The sequence below is a fragment of the Acomys russatus genome, chromosome 27, assembly GCF_903995435.1.
Source record: "Acomys russatus chromosome 27, mAcoRus1.1, whole genome shotgun sequence".
NCBI lineage: Eukaryota > Metazoa > Chordata > Mammalia > Rodentia > Muridae > Acomys > Acomys russatus.
Genome location: NC_067163.1, coordinates 48,478,386 through 48,500,666, shown reverse-complemented (window position 1 = coordinate 48,500,666; position 22,281 = coordinate 48,478,386). Strand labels below are relative to the sequence as shown.

Here is a 22,281-nt window from a genome sequence, read left to right as displayed (position 1 = left end):
CTATCATCTGCCAGGCTATGGGGATGAAAAGAGAAAAATAAATGTTTGTCTCTTGTTCTAAAGAAACTTAGAATATACGTAAACTAATAAAGATTTAGTGTTCCTTATTCAAAGAGCTTGGGAACTGAGTTTTAGTTTTTGGATTTTGGACTATTAGCCAATAAGTAACAATATTTGGCATAGCACCCAAGTCTAAACCAGAAATTTTATTTAGATTTTTATATATCAGACTCCTAAATAGAGTCTGAAGACAATTGTATGCACATTTCAAATAAATTTATACATAAAACCTTGTTTTATGTAAAATTTCCACATACAATGTCACATGAGCACCCAGAGATAAAGGTTTTAAAGGACTTTGGATTTTATATTCTTCAGCTAATGAATGCTCAGTGTGTATATTTCTAAAACTGCACAATAATTTATCTCCTAACTAAACAAAGTAGAATGTAGGAGAAAGTATATGTCTAAGTTGAGCAATCAGTACAAGATTCTGGAAAAAAGATAATAAATTTCTGAGTACACAATATGGGAGTGGTAAGGGTTAAGGTACTGAAGAGGCAGATAGTTGGGTTGATGTGGGGGGGGGGCAGGGGGAAGAGATGGAAGAATAATTAAAGTGAATAGAGTAATAAATACCCTAAAGGGAATTTGAAGGAAATGAGTAGAAAAAGTAGAAAAAGTAGAAAAAGTAAAGAGCAAACTTGCTGGCTGATCAACAACAGGAGTTAGACTCCATCAGCTGAGCAATGGACAAAGAATATCAAATGAGGTAGTTTAACCAATTTTAAAGTTTATAAAGAAAAAATGTTAGTTAGGTTGGAGAGTGGTGAATGGAGACTGGAGTCCTCTGGAGACACTCAAGTCCAAAAAGACCTCTAAGATCATACAGGGTAAATATAATGAGTTTCCAAGCCACACAGTCACTGAAAGAGGAAAGGACCATAAGGAGAACAGATTTTGGCCCTAGAGTGGGCAGAACTACTTGCTGATCTTCCAAGTGCAAAGCTGTCATTGCAATCCAGTCCCAAATGCATTCTATGGCTCACACTGTGATGGCATGTCATGAGTCAAGACAGAGCACATAGACAATGCAGGATCATCATGTCTTGTTTTGCAATACGCATAGACTGACAGAAGCCTCTTTCTAACAATCACAAACTGAACTGATCTACTCAGGTAAAGAATATATGATACTGGTCGCTGGGTCTTCACCAAATTCTTCCTGTAAAATTTAAAACAAAACAGTCCAAGCAGCAATTAGAATTTCATTATTGAGCATTTTCAATGGGTACTTCCTACTAGGACATTTGGGTTATACAAACCCTTATGTAGCCAATTTCATTCGTTAAATACTTACAATATCTTTTCTTTCTCCAATGATTTTTTAATTTTTCGAAGTTTGGTAGCCATGACGTGAGCTTCTTTATCAGCTTTGGGAGGCTTTTTCTCCTCCTGTTTCTTCTCTAGGAATATGCAAGACTCCTCAGCACAATTTTCTACATCACGTAATCTAAATCTAAACAAATGAATATGCATTAAGTTCAAGACCAGCCTGGTCTATAAAGTGAGTCCAGGACAGCCAAGATTACACAGAGAAACTGTCTCATAAAAAAAAGGCGAGAGAGAGAGAGAGAGAGAGAGAGAGAGAGAGAGAGAGAGAGAGAGAGAGAGAGAGAGAGAGAGATTCAGGCAAGATGCAATTACAAAAGGGTTTTAACTGGTTTCCACTTTGGAAGGACACAGCTCCTTCCAAAGGACACAGTATGGCAAAAGTTAAAAAGTGACTATTCACATTATGTTAGGAAACAGAGCACAACAGAAAGTTGGGCTGGCTATAAAACTTCAAGGCTTGACCCTAGTGGCCCAGTATGATAATTTCAATGAAAATGCCTCCCATAGGCACAGGTATGTGAATACTTAGTCCACAGTTAGTGAAATTGTTTGGGATGTATTAGGAGGCATAACCTTGTTGGAAGAGGTATACCACTGGGGTCAGGCTTTGAGGTTTTTAAAAGTCCGTATGCTCTCTCTCTCTCTCTCTCTCTCTCTCTCTCTCTCTCTCTCTCTCTCTCTCTCTCTCTCTCTCTCTCCTTGCTGATAAGGACATAATCTCTCCACTAGAGCATCATGTCTTCCTACGTGTTGCCATGCTGCCTCCCACTGCCACCACCATGATGGTCATGGACTTTAACTCTCTGGAACTGTGAGCCCAAGTAAATTCTTTTCTTCTACAAGTTGTCTTGGTCATGGTGTCTCTTCACAGCAATAGAAAAGTAACTAAGCTACCCAGTAAGGCTTACAGATCTGGAGACATTTAATCTGTAGCCTGTTGTTTGATTTCTAGCTCTGATCTGAGAAGTATAAATGGTGACATCGCAGACTAGGTCTGTGGATAAGGTGGGATCTAATCTTTCTACAACCATCCACACTGCCAACTAGTACCAACTGTCTGAACACATGCTAAGCAAGTCACACCCAAACCACAACAGTGGCATATAACTCCTATGTCTTTGAAGCCCATCTTTATGAAATTTATTCTGAATTCTGGGTACTCTAGGTCCCCATACTATCCTAATTAACTACCATGAAGTGGCATTTAAGTTTTCCTCAGTTCCATATTCCTGTAATACTGGAACCCTTCACAGGACAGACATGCCCAGGCACAAGGGAATCAATAATTTTTAAACAAAAGAAAAATCACCACCACCTTCCACACACCCTCCTGAAAAACGAGAAGGTTTTTGGTGAACCAAAAAGTTGTTCTTTTGGCAAAGTGGAAAGAGGCATAATTTCTCACAGTTACATGATCACTTCTCTCTACAGGGTATAAAGTCCCAGATCATGACTTTTACAATCCAGAAAGTCTCCTAGACCTGGCCTTTATACTCTTAAAATGTAAATACCTAGCACTATAATAGCATAGGCTTCTTCGAACCTTGGGGCCTAGCCCATGAACCTATTCTGGACCTGAATCATTAAGAGGTCTCAGAGCTAAACAAGGAACAGCATCGGTCAAATTTTGTCTTCAGGGAGCGTAAAAGCAAACACACCTTAAGTTTGCATCACATGAATTTCACAGTGTCTGGAATGTAGCGCTTTTGATACCAAGCAGGCTTGCGGAGGGGGTGGCAGGGGGACCACTTCATTTCACCATTCTGGCTAGGAGCCAAAAGCTGTGTCTGAAGTAGCTACTGGGAAACATCTTTATGTATTATATTATATTATATTATATTATATTATATTATATTATATTATATTATATTATATTTATTATATTATAACAAATAGCAGGTCAAAACTTTATAATAAAGTTTAAGCTTAAAGTATGAGGCAAAGATTTTCTTTTAAAATGTAAAACTTTCAGAGGACAGATGCTGGGACTCACTGTTGGACTCTGCACAGAATATTGAGAGTGGTATGGAAGAATGGGTAAATAGAAGGACCTAGGGGGGTCAGGAGCCCCACAAAAAGATCATCAAAGCCAGCAAAGCTGGACCCAGGGGGCCTGCAGAAACTGTTGCACCAACCAAGGACAATGCATGGCAGTAAACCTACACCCCCTGTTAAGATACAGCCAATGGACAGCTCATTCTCCAAGGTTGTGTGGAGAGTGGGACTGCCTTTGACATGAACTCTGGTGCCCTTGATTTGTTCACTTTCCCTTGGTAGGTAGGCCTGGTGGCACACAGAGGAAGGGGAAGCAGGCTATCTGGATGAGACCTAATAGGCTGTGGCCATATGTTGGGGAAGGATGTCCGCTTCTGTCAGAGATCTAGGGACAGGGCATAAGGCAAAAGAGGGAGGGAAGGTGGGAACAGGAAGATACAAGTGAGGGGATAACAATCGGGATGTATCTGAATAAATTATAATAAATTAAAATTTTTAAGTAAAACTTTATAAAACTAGTACTTAAGAAATTGTGAAGCTCGGCTACATCAGATACTACAATAAGAAGAATAAACATAGTATAGTTATTGTTCTCAGGTACGATTCTAAAAGACTTGAATGTAATATCTTAGTTGATACAACAACCATTACAGCAAGCATTATGCCAACTTGCTGGAAATGGAGATTTAAAGAGATTAAGGACCCTACCCATGAGTGCACATAGCCTGTATGTAAAAGAGTGTCTTTTAATCCATGTTTCTAACTGTATTGCTGTGGTATTTTTTAATGCCATGCAAGTTCCCGAGGAAGTGTACAGCATACTTCATTAAATAGAGTCATTTCCATCATAGTGTACATCTTTCTTTAAAATACCCATCACTCATTACCATCATAGTGTACATCTTTCTTTAAAATCCCTATCACTCGGAAATAACTGTGCCTCCTAAACCTCTCTGATACAAAACTACATGTAATTAAAGTGACCTAGAAATTGTACGTAGGTGATTAATATTTTATAGCACTGGAACTTTTTATTTTAGTCTTACCAAAATGCTATGTATGATGGCACAGTCAGTAAGTAGTTGTCAATCAACGACACAGCCAAAGGACAAGAAAGCAGATGCCCTTAAGTATGCCCTTAAGCACATATGAAAATTCTCAGCCTCTAAATGCTTTCTACCCAGTTTTCTCCGGTCAGGTACAGAAAATTAGGGTTATTACTATTAATGTGATAAGTAAACACTGAAAATTAAAGCTTAGTCCCTGACTAATCTTTGATCTTTTGGTGACCTGAACTACTAAAGACTGCATACATGAAAGGATTTTAACAGTTTCTCTTACAAGACAGCCCATTGCTCCTTTAAAAGGGACCAAGAGAGAACTCCAGAAGTAGAAATTTGCCTATTGTATTTTGTTAATATTAACCTTTTCAGATACCTTATGAACACACAGCTCAGAACATGCCATCCTATACTGAAAGGACAACAGCCATCCTTATTAAGGATGAGAAGTTGAGAACTCCTTGTTTTTAATAGCTGAGTAGTATCCATAGTGTATATGTACCACAGTTTCTTTATCCATTCTTCTACTGAGGGAAACTTAGGCTGTTTCCATGTTCTGGCTATTATGAAAAAGGCTGCTATGATCATGGTAGAGCAGTTGAGAACAAGAGAAATCTGTACAAGCTTTTTCTTCCTAGACAGTGCTCCCTTCCATTAAATACAATGTAGCAGGCCCATTTGCTGTGTCATGGTTTTACAACTTGCTGCCTTGTTCAGTTCAGGGTTAAATGTCCACTTTTAAAGTCACTGGGAAATAATTTCCTTACAATGCTCCCACATCATATATTACTTATTCTAAATCAGTGTGTAGGCTTTTCACCTGTTGACCACTTTAATTCTCTCAAAAGGATAGAGGAAAAATTGCATATGCTCATATTCATGTATGTATAAATAAAGAACAGTTTTCTGACTTCAACACTGCAGTTAAGCTTGCAGACATAACTCAGAGACAGAGAATGGCTCTTGCTTCTAACATCCATAGCTGTGCTTGGAAGTGATGTAGATAAACTGTATAAATTATTCTTGGCACTAAACAGTTTTTCTTTGTCTTACATACAAAGCAAAAAACAAGTACTTTTACTACAAATATATATATTCCCATAGAACCTTGCATCACCTACCATCATTATTTTGAGTATCTGTCACCAATTATTAATTATTACTCTATGTTTTAGCACAGTGAAAGTGAATAAGTATTAAACTTTATAATTCTGTAGTTTTATTTATTTAATGAGCCCATGGCTTGAGAGTAATTTGAAATTATCTATAGTAAGTAAAGCATTCTATTCTTGTTACATAGTTAACAAGGTTTCTTTACATACTTTTATCCACTAGCAAGTTTTCCTTGGTGCCATTTCATCAGAACTGGATCCATTACTAGTAGGCTCAGTTTTAAATGATTGACTCTATAACATGTAATTTAGCAATATATCACTGGCTCTGTGTCATATTTCATAAAATCTTGAATTTTGTGCTGACAATAATGTTGATGGATATGCTCAATGAGTCCTGTGAGGAACCAAGATTTGTACTAGAATTTATTAGTAAGACCTAAAGCAAAATAATAATAATAATAATAATAGTTTATAGTAATAACAAAACATGAGGTATCAAAATTAATGAAGAAAATTTTAATAGAAACAACATTTTTAAAGAAGTTAACTATAACTGGGCATAATGGTAAATGACTATCTATAATCCCAGTTTGGAGGAAGCTGAGACAGGATAGCCAGCCTAGGTCACGTATCAAGATCCTGTCTCAAAACAATCAAACAAACAAGCAAAAAAAAAACAGCTCTAGGCATAAGGTTACTGTGTGGTTTAAATTCTGATTTTCTGTCTAAATGTTGTGCAAACTCTGCTCCCCAATTGTCCCTCTGTTATGTCAATAAGGCAGCTTACAGCCAATTGATGAGCAGGAAAGAGAATAGGGTGGGACTTCCTGCCAGCCATGGGGAGGAGTTAGGAATTGAGGCAAAGGGAGGAGGTGAAGTTGAAGAATGAGCTGGAGCTGAGGAAAGCTACAAAAGTGCAAGTATCTCTGAAATGTTGGCTGGGAGTAAGACAAAATAGCTTAGAGGGTTAAGAACAGACTTAGACTGCTCTGATTGTGTTGTGAAGCCTTGTGTTATAAGGGTCTCAATTATTTGTGTGATAGCCAAAACAAAAAAAAAATAAACTAAAAACAAAGAAGCACAGTTGTATAAAATTAATTTTAACAATTGGCACCCAAAATAGGGCTCAAAACCAGGACCTTCTGTTGTAAAGCAGATGTGATAACCATTACCCTATGGGCAATTCCTCTTCCAGTGGACAAACATCACCTGTTCTCTCACAACTCTGTTTTTAGCAGAAAAACACCACATACCCTAACACAAGTTTGTTTCACATCCCACACTTGTGATAAAAATAAAAGCATGGCTAATCCACTACAAACAACCAGAACAACAAAAAGTTGAGTAAGGGGCTAGAGAGATGGCTCAGAGGTTAAGAGCACTATCTGCACAAAGGTCATGAGTTCAGTTCCCAGGAACTACAAGGTAGCTCCCAACCATCTATAATGAGATCTGGTAACCTCTTCTGGTGTGCAGGTGTACATGCAAGCAGAATACTGCATACATAGTAATAAATAAATAAACCTTTTTAAGTTAGACTAGAAAATGTTATTACTTTAAATAAATCATATGATTTTGAGAAATGAATGAGTACCCAAAGTAATAATAAACATGAGACCACAACAATAAAGTGTATATAATTTCCTCTACCTTAAAGGAAGGGGCCTAACATAAATTACTTCACAAAGTTAAATATCTTACAGAAAGAATATTGCAGGCAGCTTCCCCATTTTGCTTAGCTTCTCAACAAGACATGGAAAGAAGTCCAGCATCCGCCCTGGGTAGTCATGGAAACTAGGACTCAGTTTCTTCAGCACCATCCTGGCCTGTGACAGTGAATGGAAAGCATTTGTATGGGATTGTGCACAGCAAAGAAAGGAATGGCCATACTGACTAGAATATTTTCAGAGTTGTCTAATCTTTGCTTTGGTCATTCTTTGAAATGTAATCCTATGAGAATATACCAGAGGACTATGGTAAGCACAAGACTACTATAGACCACATGCTTGATAACAAACTTCCAGTGTACTGTATACACACACACACACACACACACACACACACACACACACACACACACACACCAGCAATTGCTGAGATAACATGAAACCAGCAGGAAAAGAATTGCTCAGTCAGTGGTGCTGTCTCCATGGTAGCAGAAGGAAGGAGTCCTCTTCATGCTGCATAGAAAAGGATACTCAAGTCTGCCTAAGAGGTTTTGAATGACAAGATAACCAAAGGAAAATGTAACTTAACTGTATTGTGTTTCCAAATGTAATAAAAACAAATCAAAGTATAAAATGGAGGAGGGGGAGGTCACATGATAAGAATATAATGTATGTGGTTCTCAAGTTACAGGTCTCAACCCCTTTGGGAGGTATTTATTAAAGAATCTGCATACCAGATATTTATATTTTCATTCTTAACATTAGCAAAATTACAGTTATATACCCTGGTTTCTCTTCAGATCACAAAATTACAGTTATGCATACCAATGAAATATCTTTATGATTGGGGGTCACCAATACATGAGTAACTGAATTAAAAGGTTGCAGCATTGGGAAGGTCATCCCCCCCAAAATAAAATCAGAAATCTCAATTTCTATGTTAAATTAAAACTATACAATTAATCAAAATAAATTTGTAAGAATATAGTTCCAGGATAAGATTTTAGTATTTCAATAGTTCATTCAATTTAAAATAAATTTAAAATCATGAAGACTGCTGCAAACCAGTGTCACAAGATATGACAGTGACACTGAACACATGAGCTCACAGCAACTGTGGATACTTGCAAAAAAGCTTTATATGAGATCAAGCCCTAAATAATATCAAGCATGAGTGAGAAGGGGCTCACAAAGTCTCACCTCTACCTGAGGAGCTCTTGCCAAACAATTGCTGCTATGGGAGGGAAAAGTCAGTGTTCTTCACTTATAGGCTGCCCAGGTTCCAGGGGATAGCTCCCAACCCAGGCACACACTGCCAGCACTATATGGAATCAGTGGGTTTGGAAGTGGAAGGAGACAATGGCAGGAGGAATATGGAAGGCATTGGAGCAGAATTGGGAAGTGGGTTCGAAAACACATTACATGCAAGTACATAAAACATGAAACTAAGAGAGAATAAAGGTAAAAATTTGTTTCAGCTACTTGAGTCCCATCTCTATGCTGCCCTCCAAAATTCAATAATCCCAAACATGAACCCTGTGCTCTCTCATGTTGCTCATCAAACCCAGGAGGACCTGGTAGCAACTTGCCTATGTTTTAAAGGTACATTGAAGAAGAGATTCTAAAAGATTAATTTTCTTTCTTCCTTTTTCTTGTTCTATCTCAGAATCGCTATACATCAAAGTCAAATTTAGACTCCTGGAAGTTTATGGGAGTGACCTTAGGTGAGACTCCTGGAAGTAGGGGATATGGACCTTAAAACAGCCACCTCCTATAGCCAGGTGGGACTTCTGCTAGAGGGAGGAAAACACCAAACCACCCATAAAACATTCAACTCAGATTTTGTCTTGCCTTCAAGAACTGTGTTGGGGAGAGAAGGGTAAAGTTGGAACAGAGATTGAGGGAATGGCAAACCACTGGCTGGCCTAGCTTGAAACCCACCCCATGGGATAGAGCAACTTCTGTCACTATTAATGATACTTTGCTATGCTTGCAAACAGGAGTTTAGTATAACAGTCTTCTGAGAGGTTTTCTCCAGCAGCTGATGGAAACAGATGCAGAGACCCATAGCCAAACAATAGGCTGGGCTGAGAAGTGTTGGAGAAGAGTGGGAAGAAGAAGGAAAGGGGGAGCCATGGGGGAGTCAAGGACACCACAATAAAACCTACAGAATAATCTAACCTGGGCTCATGGAGCTCACAGAGACTAAACCACCAACCAAAGAGCTTTCACAGGCTCAAACTAGAGCCCCCTACACATATATAGCAGATGTGTAGCTTGGTCATCTTGTGGGTCTCCTAACGATGGGAGTAGGGGCTGTCTCTGTTGCCTGCCTCTGGATCCCTTCTCCTATCTGGCCTGCCTTGTCTGCTGTTAGTAGAAAAGGGTATGCCAAAAGCTAGATGACTGAACCTTCTCCTTAACTCAAGGCCTTAATTGCTACTTATAATGAAGGTTACGCCTAAGTCATTGCTATAGAATTTAATATATTGATACAAAACATGGGCATATCAAATAACTGGCAGATTTTAACACAAGAATATATATCCTAAGTCTAACAGGTAGATATGACTCTATCGAAATATGAGGTAAAATAGTTGAATAAGGTCTTCAAAGGCCTCAGAGACACACAGAATACGGCATTTAAAATTGTTCTCACAATCCTAAATTTCTTTGACAACAAGACAAGTTAACTCCTGACAACACCCAGCTGACCTCAAAGAAGATGATGAGCATCAAAGAGCCTCCTTATGGACATGGCTTCAAAGGTGGCAAAATAACCACTGGGCAAAATGTCCTCGTTCCGCCACTAACAGAATCTGCCTAAATATGGGCAATTTAGATGCAGGCAGAGTCGACATCCGTACTCTGCCAAGTCAGGGTAAGCAATTCCTCAATAGTTCCTGCCCTGCAAACATGTCTGGCAGAGATATTAGGCCAGAAAGCTGAAGATGAGGCTCCAACGTTATAAAGTGTATTGGGTGACTGGTCAGGCAGTAAACTGTCTTAAGTCAATTTGTACATTTTGGAAACTGCTAACCCACACTGCTGATTCACTCAGGAATTTAAGTTTTATTCCTTCTCAAGTCTCTGAGGGGCATTGAAGACAAGATAATATAGTTCTATACCAAGTTTAGCTGGTTAGGGGACAAGATCGTTTTAGATGAAGATAAAGAAGTTAAGCTATTAGAGTTGAGATAAGATAGATATTGAATCTCATTCGGAAATCTAGACCCAACAAGACAGGAAAAACACTTCAAACAAGACGAATGCAGATGGCCAAGTCACTATGAATGTAACATATATAGAACTCATTCTTATGATTGTCACATGGTTCCCCCTGCTGTATGTAGTTTGTTTTATACATGTGTAATAAAAGAAAAGTATAAAATTTTAAATAAAGAAAAAAAGAAAAAGGATATGCCTAGTCCTGCTGCAATGTGAGCTGCCAGAGTGGGTTGGTATCACTTGGGGGCCTGCTGAGAGGAAGGAGAGGGGGGAATGGGAGAAGGAGGCATGAGGATGGGGCTGGGAGGAAAGAAAGGAGGGGACTGGGATCAGGCTGGAAAGTGATTAAATAAATAAATAGGAAAATCTAAGATAAAAGTTGAAAACTGCAAAGGAAAGAAATGGTATTATTGATTAAGCCATACAATTAAAAAAAAATAGAGTGCTTTGTCCAAAATGTGTGAAATTACCTCCTCCTCATTCCCATTTTTAATCCAATTCCTGAATTCTTCCTTTAGGCTTTTTTCATATTCTCTAGCATCCGACTTTTTAATGACTATTTTATCCTTAAAATGAGTGAAGTTCTCTGGACACAGGTTCTGGGAAAGAAAGACCATAAAGATAATGCAAGAAAACCTAAGGAGACTTTTCAATTATAGTTTTCATGAACAGTTTGATACGCTCTTATGGTCAGAGACTTCTCATATCTCCCCATATATTCTAGCATATAAAACTATTTGTGAACTCTTCAAAGGCAAGCAGTCAGAGCGTGTGGGCCTCTGACGAAATCAAACAGCACTCAGGACACAGAGAGCAATGCATCATGGGAAGAGTATGAGAACTAGGAACCCAGACTACAGTAGGAGAGCCAGACCACAGTGTCTAGAAAGGAGGTAGAAGAGATGTTTTCAGGAATTGACATAAAACACCATTTCTAGCCCATTAAACTGAGAAGGCAGGAGGCGATTTCTTTTTAGGAACTGTCAGCTAATCTCCCCCCCCCCTTTTTTTTGTTTTTTGTTTTTTGTTTTTTTGTTTTTCGAGACAGGGTTTCTCTGTGCACCCTTGGCTGTCCTAGACTCACTTTGTAGACCAGGCTGGCCTCAAACTCACAGCAACCCGCCTGCCTCTGCCTCTGCCTCTGCCTCCCAAGTGCTGGGATTGAAGGCATGTGCCACCACCTGCCCAGCTCAACTAATCGTTTTAAATCACCAAATGCAAGGATAGAAATGGCAACAGTATGTTTCAGAATAGCAAAGGTGGGTTCTATCAAAAAGGCATAAACGCCATGAGACTCTTTACCTGGGCCCGGGGCCATCTCTCCCAGACCTGACACATAGTGTCATATAGCTGGATGCTTTCTCGGGGTGACAAGGTGAGATCAGAAGGAAATCCATACTTTTCAATCTATGATTAAAATAAAATCAAACTTATTAATATTTTATTTTATCTACAGAATATAAACACCTATAAGAAATGGTTACTTTGAGCATTAAAAAGTGGGAAATTGGTTAAGATTGCCTTGAGAATATTGTCTTTTAAAAAAGAAATTTTTAAATTATGCGTATGTGGGGGAGGATTCTGTCCCTTAGATGCCAAAAGAGGCCCATAGACCCCCTGTATAGGCTGCTGTGAACCACCTGCTGAGAGCACTGGGAAATGAAATCAGGTCCTCTGCTGGGGTCCCTTTACTGCAGAGACATTTCTCTGCTCTCACCCCCTATTACTAGCCTTCTTTCTCTTTTTAATTATCGCTTAAGAGTGGCTACTTTTTTAGCCAAACTATAACACAAAGCTTCTGTTTGGGTCACAGACTTGTGGTTTCCTGTGTCACTAACCCCTTTACAGCGGCTGCAGTTTCTTCACTTCAGAAATAGAAAAATTAGTTCTGTCTGTGGCACTAAGTTGTTGTGAGAAATAAATTAGATAACGGATATAAACCTTGGCTGAATTCTGGAACACCATTGGCGCATGATCACTAGGGTTTATGAGTTAATAAGGTCATACTTTATAACTTTTAAGGAATTAGATAATGATTTTAAAGGAAGTAATTAACAATTCTGTAGTCCAAGCTGGGTTTCAATCTAGTTGTTTCCCATTACAAACTGGTAAACTGCTAAAACCTGAATCAATCCGGCCAGAGAACTAAGAGAAGTAACAGTTCATCATGAAATGGTGGTATCTGCTGTCCTTACATCATTTTGTAAATGCAGGTGTCCCTAGTACCACAGGTCACATTAACAACCAATCTGTGCTGAGCAAAGGATGGCAGTTCCTCCAAGCATTTCCTGGGGCTGACAGCCCCCAAGACAGCAACAGCTGTATCTGGGTGGCATGATAATTGACGGCAAAGATCAAAAAAGGCTGCAGTTTGCCAGGAACAAAACATAAATGGCCGAGGGCAATCCCTCATTGGTGATCCCTTGCTTCTGTTGGGTTAAGGCCAGGTCATTTGCCCTCTACCATCTCTTTCCTTTGTAAATCTTTTTTTTTTTTTTTTTTATGTTGCTATAGTTTATCATATTTCGGGATGTTTTTAAGCCACTCAGCTCTTTTATTTAATCCAAGTATAATAAACAGAGTTTAGAATTATTTACTCATTCGGAAGTTCCATTCACTTCTATTCTTCTACTTTAGGAAACAGCCTATATAAATACATGTTATGCAAGTGATTTTTAAAAATTCATTTAACAATACTTAAGGCTAGCATCTACTCTATATCCTTGCTACCTAGTTCTAAAGATCATACAAGAGCATGTGGCCTTTGCAAAAGTCACATAGGATTGGTCACACTGCAGCTACTCTATTGCTTTCCAGGTACTCCATTAATAGCTACAAATAGGAGAGCGAAGGTACTTGGAGCAAGCACCGAACCAGTATACTTGAAGTTGTTTAAAGGTAACCTGCCTTGATCACTTTACAAAAACACGTGATTTGTAAAGTACTATGCTGTTTTTTAAAGATACTGGATAATGTTGCAAATGTCTGACAGCATATAGCTATAAAAAAGAAGTGGAAAGACCAGGAAGGGAAAAAAGGGGAAAAGAAGAAAAGAGAGGGAGGAAACAAAAGGATTTCTTTATTAATGATATTTTATCATCTCTATTCTTAATATAATATTTCAATTGAATTTTGGGTTTGAATTGGTCCATTATCACCAGCAAAAGAAGCTTTCTTCACGCACTAGAAAACTAGTTTTACTAGAAAAACTCCATTTCAGATTCATTTCACTGTTTTTAGAAGACATTGCAACATACAGCCAAATACTATCATGTGGTGCTCACTCATGGATATATTTATGATAGACAAGTCTTTCACCTGTTCATATTTATGATAGACAAGTCTTTCACCTGTTCATATTTATGATAGACAAGTCTTTCACTCATTCATATATAAGATAGACAAATCTTTCACTCATTCATATATATGATGGATAGATCTTTCCAATCAACATGGAGTCAATCAACAGGTCTGAGATTATGATTGGTTTGAACCATTTACTTAGTGCTGTAGTAGTGAGTTAGTTGTCCGAAGAGATGGCTCAAAGGTTAAGAACACTGTCTGCTCACCCAAAGGTCCTGAGTTCAATACTCAGCAACCACAGGATGGCCCACAACCATATTTAATGAGATCTTGTGCCCTCTTCTGTTGTGCAAGCATATATGCAGGCAGAATACTGTATAAATAATAAATAGATCTTTTTTTTTTTAAATTGTAGTAGGGTATCGAGTCTCTTCTTGGTGACCTATTATCTTTCCTCTGAGTGCCACCAAGCAGAGACTTGATACCCTATGAGCATATACAGGGGGAGGAGGTCCCCCTCAGTCACAGACATAGGGGAGGGGAGTAGGGAGGAAGTGGGAGGCGGGGGGGGGGAATGGGAAGATACAAGGGATGGACTAACAACTGAGATGTAATTTGAATAAATTAATAATAAAAAATAAGGAAAAAACTTTAAAAAAATTGTAGTAGGACCTCCATTATACAATTGTTGTGGTGCTTAAAAGAGATGAAGCGTGTGAATTCTTTTTATTTTTTTATTTTTATTTTTTTTATTTTTCTAGTTATTTTTTTATTAATTTGTTCATATTACATCTCAATTGTTATCCCATCCCTTGTATCCTCCTGTTCCTCCCTCCCTCCCACTTTTACCCTATTCCCCTCCCCTATGACTGTTCCTGAGGGGGATTACCTCCCCCTGTATATGCTCATAGGGTATCAAGTCTCTTCTTGGTAACCTCTAGTCATCTATCTTTTAAAAACAGCCAGTAAGCAGTAGTATTCACACAATGCATTAGTAGCTGGAAGCACATGATATCCGTCCTGAGGTGGTTATTTCAGAACACTGAAAGGCACATGGGTGAAGGTTCAGTGATGATCTGACTTTACTGGCACATGAACACAAAGTGCTATGGAGAAGTTTATATAACAGTTGGGAAGGGCACAGGATTCTTTAAAAAGCTTCACATTATGAGAGGTGCAAAAGAAAAATGAAGATCTAGGTATTAGCATTGGCATTTGGGATGAGCATGAAGGCCTCCAACCAAAACACATTCAATAAATGCAATGTAAAACAAGCTCCTGGATCCTTAGTTGTCACAGGCTGTGTACTTAGCCATTTTTAAAGAAGTCCAATAAAGTCATTTAAAGAACAGAACTATAATTAAGGGGCGATTATTATAGTACAATAATGTAGAATATACTTCTTTTTTTTCAGGTTTTTGGGAGGAAGAGAAAAGAATGGCTGTCATTTTGATGGCCAGTGGCAGTTTAAATGAGCCCTCCAAGGGAGTGGAAGGAGAAAGGAAGAGAGGTATATGCTGGAGATATTTAAGAAATTATCCCCATTAACCATTCCACAGGCCCTGCTGCCATTGTTTCAAGGTATCTGTCGAGTCGTGACTTGATTGTTATGGTGAAGGAAAGCATCTGCTCCTGGCTTAAGATCATACACATTAATCATGTTCTCACGCATGAATCTTAGCCACAGAAAGCTGTAGCTACAATGAAAGGAGAGGTTAAAGCTTCTCCTTGACACTTCATCGGTGATGCAGTAGTGACCTAGTTTAGAGAGACAGGCAGACATAGGTATTAATGAAAGGAAGGAGAGGAAAATGGGCAAAAGTAATGTCGCCAACCTAACAAAGTCATCAAGTTAAAATATTTAGTAGTTTTTAAGCTTTGAAGGTCCCGAGAACATCATGAACTGGAGAAACTAAGGCAGCTATCACACGGCTGTTCATGTTAAAAATCAAAGTTGTGGTCCTTCCTCTGTATTCCAGCATCAGCCCTTCACCCTAGTGACATTCTGAACAGTTATAAGCCAGACAGTGCTGCTACCTGGAACAGCTGTGGCAAAGGTGGCTACTTACATGATCTATGGTTAGGGCAGCGCAAGGGTGAAAATGATCAAAGCAAACATCGTCCTCTCTCACAGAACACAAATATTTCTCCAGATCATTGTATCTCTCCTCATAGAGCACTGCAAAGGGATATTCCAAATTACCAGAAATGTAATTAGAATAATTTTAAGGTGATTAACCAAGCCAAAGTAGACAAAAATGCCATACAAATACACAGAGCACACATACCAAGTCTAACTTTGTATGACTGTCTGGCTCGCACTCGGTCTTTGTGGTAACTGCCACGGGAGCCAGCACTTCTTTCGGAAAAAGTTCTTTCTTCCATGGCACTGTCTACTTGTTTCCAATACCTCTTTACTGACTGGAGCCACCTTAGAATGACAGACATATTATCTATGATTTTAATCATCAGTGCCCCCCAGTGGTTCATGTTTGAGTGCACGGTCTCAGCCTTTGGTATGATTTTGAAAGCTGAGGAGCTATTGGAAGCTGGGAACTGAATAGCGGAGGTCAGTCTCTAGCAATGGGACTTTAAAGCATACTTAAACAACCAACATCAGCTACTGCTGAGGTTATATCCGCTACTGTTTCTCACCTAGTGCTCTCTGCTTCCTGTCTGTTGCCATGTGAGCAAGCTGCCACCTCAGGCTCCCACTCCCCTCCTTGACTTCCCCCGATGAGGAGCCAAAATCTTTCTAAAACCATGAATCTAAATGAAAGTATTCCTCTCAGAAGGTATTTTCTGGTCACGTCGACACAAAAATAACTCATACATAATTTAAACAGAAAACAGAAATAATTTACATAAAAGGAAATAATTAAACTAATTGCTATTTATTTAATTAAATAATTAGAAGGAAAATTTTTATGTCTTAAAATTTTTTCATAAGAGAATTACTTCTAGAGCCACACAACCTGAAATAAAATTCTGGCCTCCTCACTATTAATTCTGATCCTGAATGAATCATTTAATATTTCCATGCTTTGCCTTTCATGTTTAAAAATTAATATAAAAGTAAAAGTATTGTATCTAATGATAACAATGGAAGTAGTGGTGCGTCAAATCTTGATTATATTTCCAATAAATTACTATATGCAAGGTACTTAGAAAGGAGTGTAATATGTGATAGAGCTTATAGAATATGTTCTTATCTGTAATCAACAGTCTTATGGAATATGTTTTTATCTGTATTCAACAGTCAAGCCCAGTGACAAGAAGATGTGTGGTTTACAACTAATAAAGGTTTGCTCTCTTTCCAAATGCATCATCAAAATGTTGATCTTGGAAACTATGGGCGAATGTTATATTCTATCACCTTCCTTTTTGTTTTTTTTTTTGTTGTTGTTGTTGTTGTTGTTTTTTGTTTTTGTTTTTGTTTTTTTTTTAGTAAAGGGAGGGGTGAAAAGAAAAGGAATATACAGCTCTCATTTTATTTTTTGAGTTATAACATGATACTTGCTATTCAACTGCATATCTGACCAAGACTTATCGGAAAGAGCTAAACAGACAGTAACTTAAAGATTCAGGGATTGCATTCAGTTAACCAGAAATTTAGGTAACTCAAAAACCCATAAAAGATGTATATGAAATTCAGACTTTCAAAACAGATAAACTTTCCATCCAAAACAAAACCGAATTCATACTCGGTGAGGTGCTGAGGGTTACTTATGGTAGCTGACAGGGCCAAAAAGGGACAGCGGATCATGACCAGGAGATGTTCCCAGATTTCTGCTCCAATTTCTCCACCAAGACAATGAACCTATAAAAGAAAGGAATGGTTTCAATTGACAAGTTAGTTTTAAGAATGGCAAATTTTAAATGACAAATGTAATCTTAAATTGACCATAGGTGTTTTCCATCACCTTTAATGGAACATGCCAAGCTTAAATAAGGATTGGGAAAAATCCAGATGGAGGACATATTTGGTTGAATTTCCCTTAATATTTTAACCAAACACTTGTGACTCCTTTTGATTCACTTTCAAAGCTTTCTTTCAGACCTATGTGTTCCTAGCCATGTCTACTGACAATCAAACCAGCAGCACATCTGAGTCACAATTCAGTGACTATTGCCCTAACAGGACAGCTACATTCTTGACATCACACACAAAATGACGTGCTTCAAATATAAGCCTTATCTAGCCACGTCACTAGTCAGTGTTTTCCCATTCCTTGTAGAATAAATTTAAGCATTTAATGGGATACATAATGCTTGGCATATTTAGCCATTGCTGCTGGTCCAGCTTCATGTAAGGTCACTCAACCCATCTTACTTCCACCCATACACACCAGCCATTTCTTTGTTCCTCGGCACACACCTCCCACCATACAGCTTTCACAAGGATGTCTCTCTTGTACACAGTATTCTTACCAATAAAACACAAAGCCAGAAAAAATACAACCACGGCCTATTAATCTTTGAAGTTCATCTTGGCGTTGCTATTTTAAAAAGATTTGCTGACCATCTCTTCTGGAGTGAGTGGTCCTCCAGCCTGCCTTCTGCTATTGTTGCAATTTTGATTGACATTCTTGGTCTTCACTGTAAGCACTAGTGTCAGTTTATAAGCATTTGTGTCCTCTGGGTTAAATTACCTTTGTCACTTAATGTGTACCTTCAAATCTGGATTATTCTAGCATTGTCACAATGCTTGGTTCTAAGGTGGCATTTCTCAGAGGAGATTGAGTAAATGAATGCACGACCAAGTTAAATTAGATACAAGAAAGATTCTTGAATATAACATTAAGTAAGCAGGTTAAATTTGACACCTTGAAGATATCAGCTAGGGAGCTTTACATACATGTATAAAGGGATGTATAGATATTTTTTCTTCTGCCTGTCTGACTTTGCCTTGGTCAGATAACAAACCACTCTGTTAAATATTGACTATAAGATTTGCAATATGTAACATTTTTACCTGACTCTGGCAGAATATATATTAGCTTTCAAAGCCTCTAGTGGTTGTCTTCATACAAAATGGCACAACTGAGGTATACAGTGTTATATCATTTCAGAAGCTGGAATCCAAGCTACAACTTGGTGTTTTAAGTTGCCTTGTACTTTTAATATTTTAAATTTTTATGTATATTGAATGTTTTACATACATGTGTGTACCGCCTTGCATTGCTTAAATGAGACTTTGCAAAACTCTCAGGATACAAAATATACAGGTTAACTAAAAATAAACATAATAAATGAGTATCAAACAAATTTTTGGAAAACACTGCTTGTCTGGTAATTTCAAGTTTGTATCATGAAGGAGTAGAAGAACTTACCCTATTTCTCACCAACTGCAACACTCTTGGGAGTGGGGCTCTGCCCCTTGACTGCACAGCAGGGTAGAAACTTCCATAGTTGTAGAGGTTGCAGTAAGTCAGCCAGAGAGTGTGAGAGCAGAAGAACTGCCCTGCCCCCTCACCTGTTGTAGAACTTGGGAAGGGGAGCCCTGCAATTTGCCTGGGCAGCACAGTAGAGCTGGCCTTGACTGGTGTGGGTATGAATGAGCCAGCCTCAAGGGCATGAGACTGGGAGAGATGGCTCTGCCCCTTGCCAGCTGCAGCACTGGAGGGGCCATCCAGGGTAGAGCAGGAGAGCTCACTCTGGTGGTGTGGGTGTGGGAGAGCTGGGAGGCTGAACAGACCCAGATCCGGGGCTTTGAATCGGCCCGCCCCAACACCGGTGAACTACTGTAGTGCATGAAGGAGACAGATACAAAACTACATGATCTGCATGACACATGAAACAACACGATATCCATGAAGAACCCAGTGAAGTTCCAGTATCTATGGTGTGGCACAAGCCATAGGCCTATTCCTGAACATTTGCAGGCAAAAAAAAAAAGGGGGGGTGGGAGACAAAAGGGTATACTGTGGGACACACTGTGACACACCCCAACTTCCACAATAATTATTTTGTCCTTTCAGGGTGGGTTGCAAGGGTGAGGGCAGGTATGAGGGGGTGGAGAGAACGGTGAAATTGGGGTGCACAATGTGAAATTTACCAAAAAAATGTTTTTTAAACTTTATTTGGGAATCAGATAGGATTTTGAATTTCATGAGAGGTTATCTAACTTTGTTCCCTCTACAACAGCATCCCCAATGAAGACCCGTTCTTTACATATCCAGAACTCTCAGCAATAAACACTGTTGAGTCACATCAGAAGAAGCAAGCCAGAAGGGTAACTGAGCTGGAGGAAATGCTCAGAAGAAAACTGCCTCCCAATCTGAACTCCACCCAAGGGACAGATGTCACAAAGCTGCAAAGACTTTCATACAAGTTTATAAACACTCAGAAGTTAGCCTGCGAAGTGATCGAACCTACTTCATCAAAGATAACATATCTGATCCTCTTCACCCAATTTTGGCGATGAGGAGCTAGTAGAAGAATTTCAAAGCAGACAGGCACGGTAACGAGCACCTAAAAAGTAACAGTATTATGTGAAGTAATCCTTAGTATTCACACAGTTATAAAACTTCATGATAGTTTATTGCTTTGTCCCATGAAAATACAAGTTTCACATGGTTCAAACTGGTAAATACATCAAAAGGGTAAGGAGTCCTGAATGTGTCTTCTCATAATTAAGATCTGAGACTATTTCTAAGAATAGGTTTCATTACCCTTGTGATGTATTTATCAGTTTGAAATGTATGAAACTTCTGTCTTTATAGGACAAAAGAGTAAAATATAAATTTTGAAGTGCATATTCTTGTTTATGGACATTCCAACTGTGCCCAACACTAAATTGAACAGCTATAATGACCTATTTCCAAACCCCTTTGGGAAGTGATCAGAAAAGGAGACGGGAAGAGCATGAAAGCCAGGGTAGAGTCCTTTGGACTGCTGTAGGCATGACGTTATTCTGTACAGTGGAAAGATCCAGATGCTGGTTTCTGTACTCCCTCAGTATCTGCTTGCAATCCTTGTTCTGAGACTCTCCTGTCTCACTGCTGTATAAACACTGCTTCCCAATTGTACCCCAATATTCCAACAAAGCAGTTTACCGCCAATCACTGAGCAGGCAAGAGAACAATGATAGACTTCCTGCCAGCCAGGAGAGGAGGAGATAGAGAGAAAAAGCAGAGATTCAGCCACGGGCAGAGCTCATGGCGACATCAGAAGAGAGCGGCTAAGCAGAGATAGCCATAAAATGCAAGTATCTCAGGAATTTTAGCAAACAGGGACTCAGACTAGCTTAGAGGGTAAATATAGAGTAATAACTACTCAGTTGTTTTGCCATAAAGCATATTAAATAAAATAATAGTCCAGTCTCAATTATTTGAGTGAAGGCTGAATTGCAACATAACACCGTTTTTAAAATTACCACTAACAAACTGCCATCTTCTGAACAAGGCAGGGCAGTCCTGCTCATGAACTCACAGCAGCTGTGGTTATTTGTGCAAAACCTGCAGAAAATCAAACCAATCAACCTTCCAGCAAGAATGAGGAAACAGCTCCAAGACTCCACCCCAGCAGGGTAGTTCTTGGCAGTTGATAGCTGCTGGGAAAAGAATGTGGCTGTAGGAGGGGGTATGGGTTAGAGGGAGAAACGGGAGCTAGAAGAAGAAAATGGAAGTGGGAAGATATGTTCATAAAACACCTCAAACATATAGGAAAGTATCAAAGAATAAACAAAAATGTTTTAACTCAATGAATATTTTGGAAAAGAAAAAGATATAAAAATCAAAGTCATTCATTTTAACCATATTGATTGTTTTCCAATCTAACACTAGCAGAATTTGTGTCCAAAGATGCTTCTTTGAAAGGCAATTCAGGCAGCACATGTTCTGCCATGTAATGTTCTAAAACCAGGTGTTAAGTTTTTTTCCATTTTATCCTAGTTAGTAACCTGAAAATTCAGTAAGAAAGAAAACTCTGACTTTATGAACATAAATTTATTTGCTACAATGCAACATTTTTAACTAATGAGTATCTTTACCAAGAGAAAATAATTATGATTATATGTTGTTATTCACTAAGTTTTGTAGTTTGTAAAGATCTTTAGATCATTTTGAATCTCATTGTAAAATAACACGATGAGTGAGCTATAAACCTAACAGTATTCAAACCGAAAGTTTGAATCAAAATGAAGGCGTCTTTACAAAACATGAGTTCTATTTTTCACGTTTGTTACAATGAAACACGATTATATTTTCTCTGAAGCACTTTTGTTCCTCACAAATTAAAGGGAATTATTTTTCCAGGCCTTGTGAAGATGTTAGATCTGTAGTCAGAAAGATAAAACACTGTTATCTAACTTAATAAGAAATTATTAAATAGCACGTCAAACCTGACAGTTGAGGGCATCGTGACGGTAGTCCCTCGTGAAAACACCACACAGAACTTCACCAGCTGGCAGAGTTTTGGTATAACGACTTTGAACAGTTGCTGCCACTTGGTTAACAAGAGCCTGGTTGACAAAGACACAGATGTATTACTTACATAACAGAGTGTATATCATCA

General features: G+C 38.6%; 1 protein-coding gene across 1 annotated transcript in view; it reads right to left on the bottom strand.

Annotated features, from left to right (window-relative positions):
- Ddx60 (DExD/H-box helicase 60) overlaps nucleotides 1-22,281 on the bottom strand; it is a 94,054-nt gene that overhangs the window by 36,704 nt on the left and 35,069 nt on the right. The window contains 9 exon segments of the mRNA XM_051169803.1: nucleotides 1,361-1,519; nucleotides 7,268-7,392; nucleotides 10,932-11,060; nucleotides 11,764-11,868; nucleotides 15,834-15,943; nucleotides 16,053-16,195; nucleotides 17,469-17,584; nucleotides 20,143-20,238; nucleotides 22,109-22,228. Of these exon segments, the coding sequence (XP_051025760.1) occupies nucleotides 1,361-1,519; nucleotides 7,268-7,392; nucleotides 10,932-11,060; nucleotides 11,764-11,868; nucleotides 15,834-15,943; nucleotides 16,053-16,195; nucleotides 17,469-17,584; nucleotides 20,143-20,238; nucleotides 22,109-22,228 (1,103 nt within the window).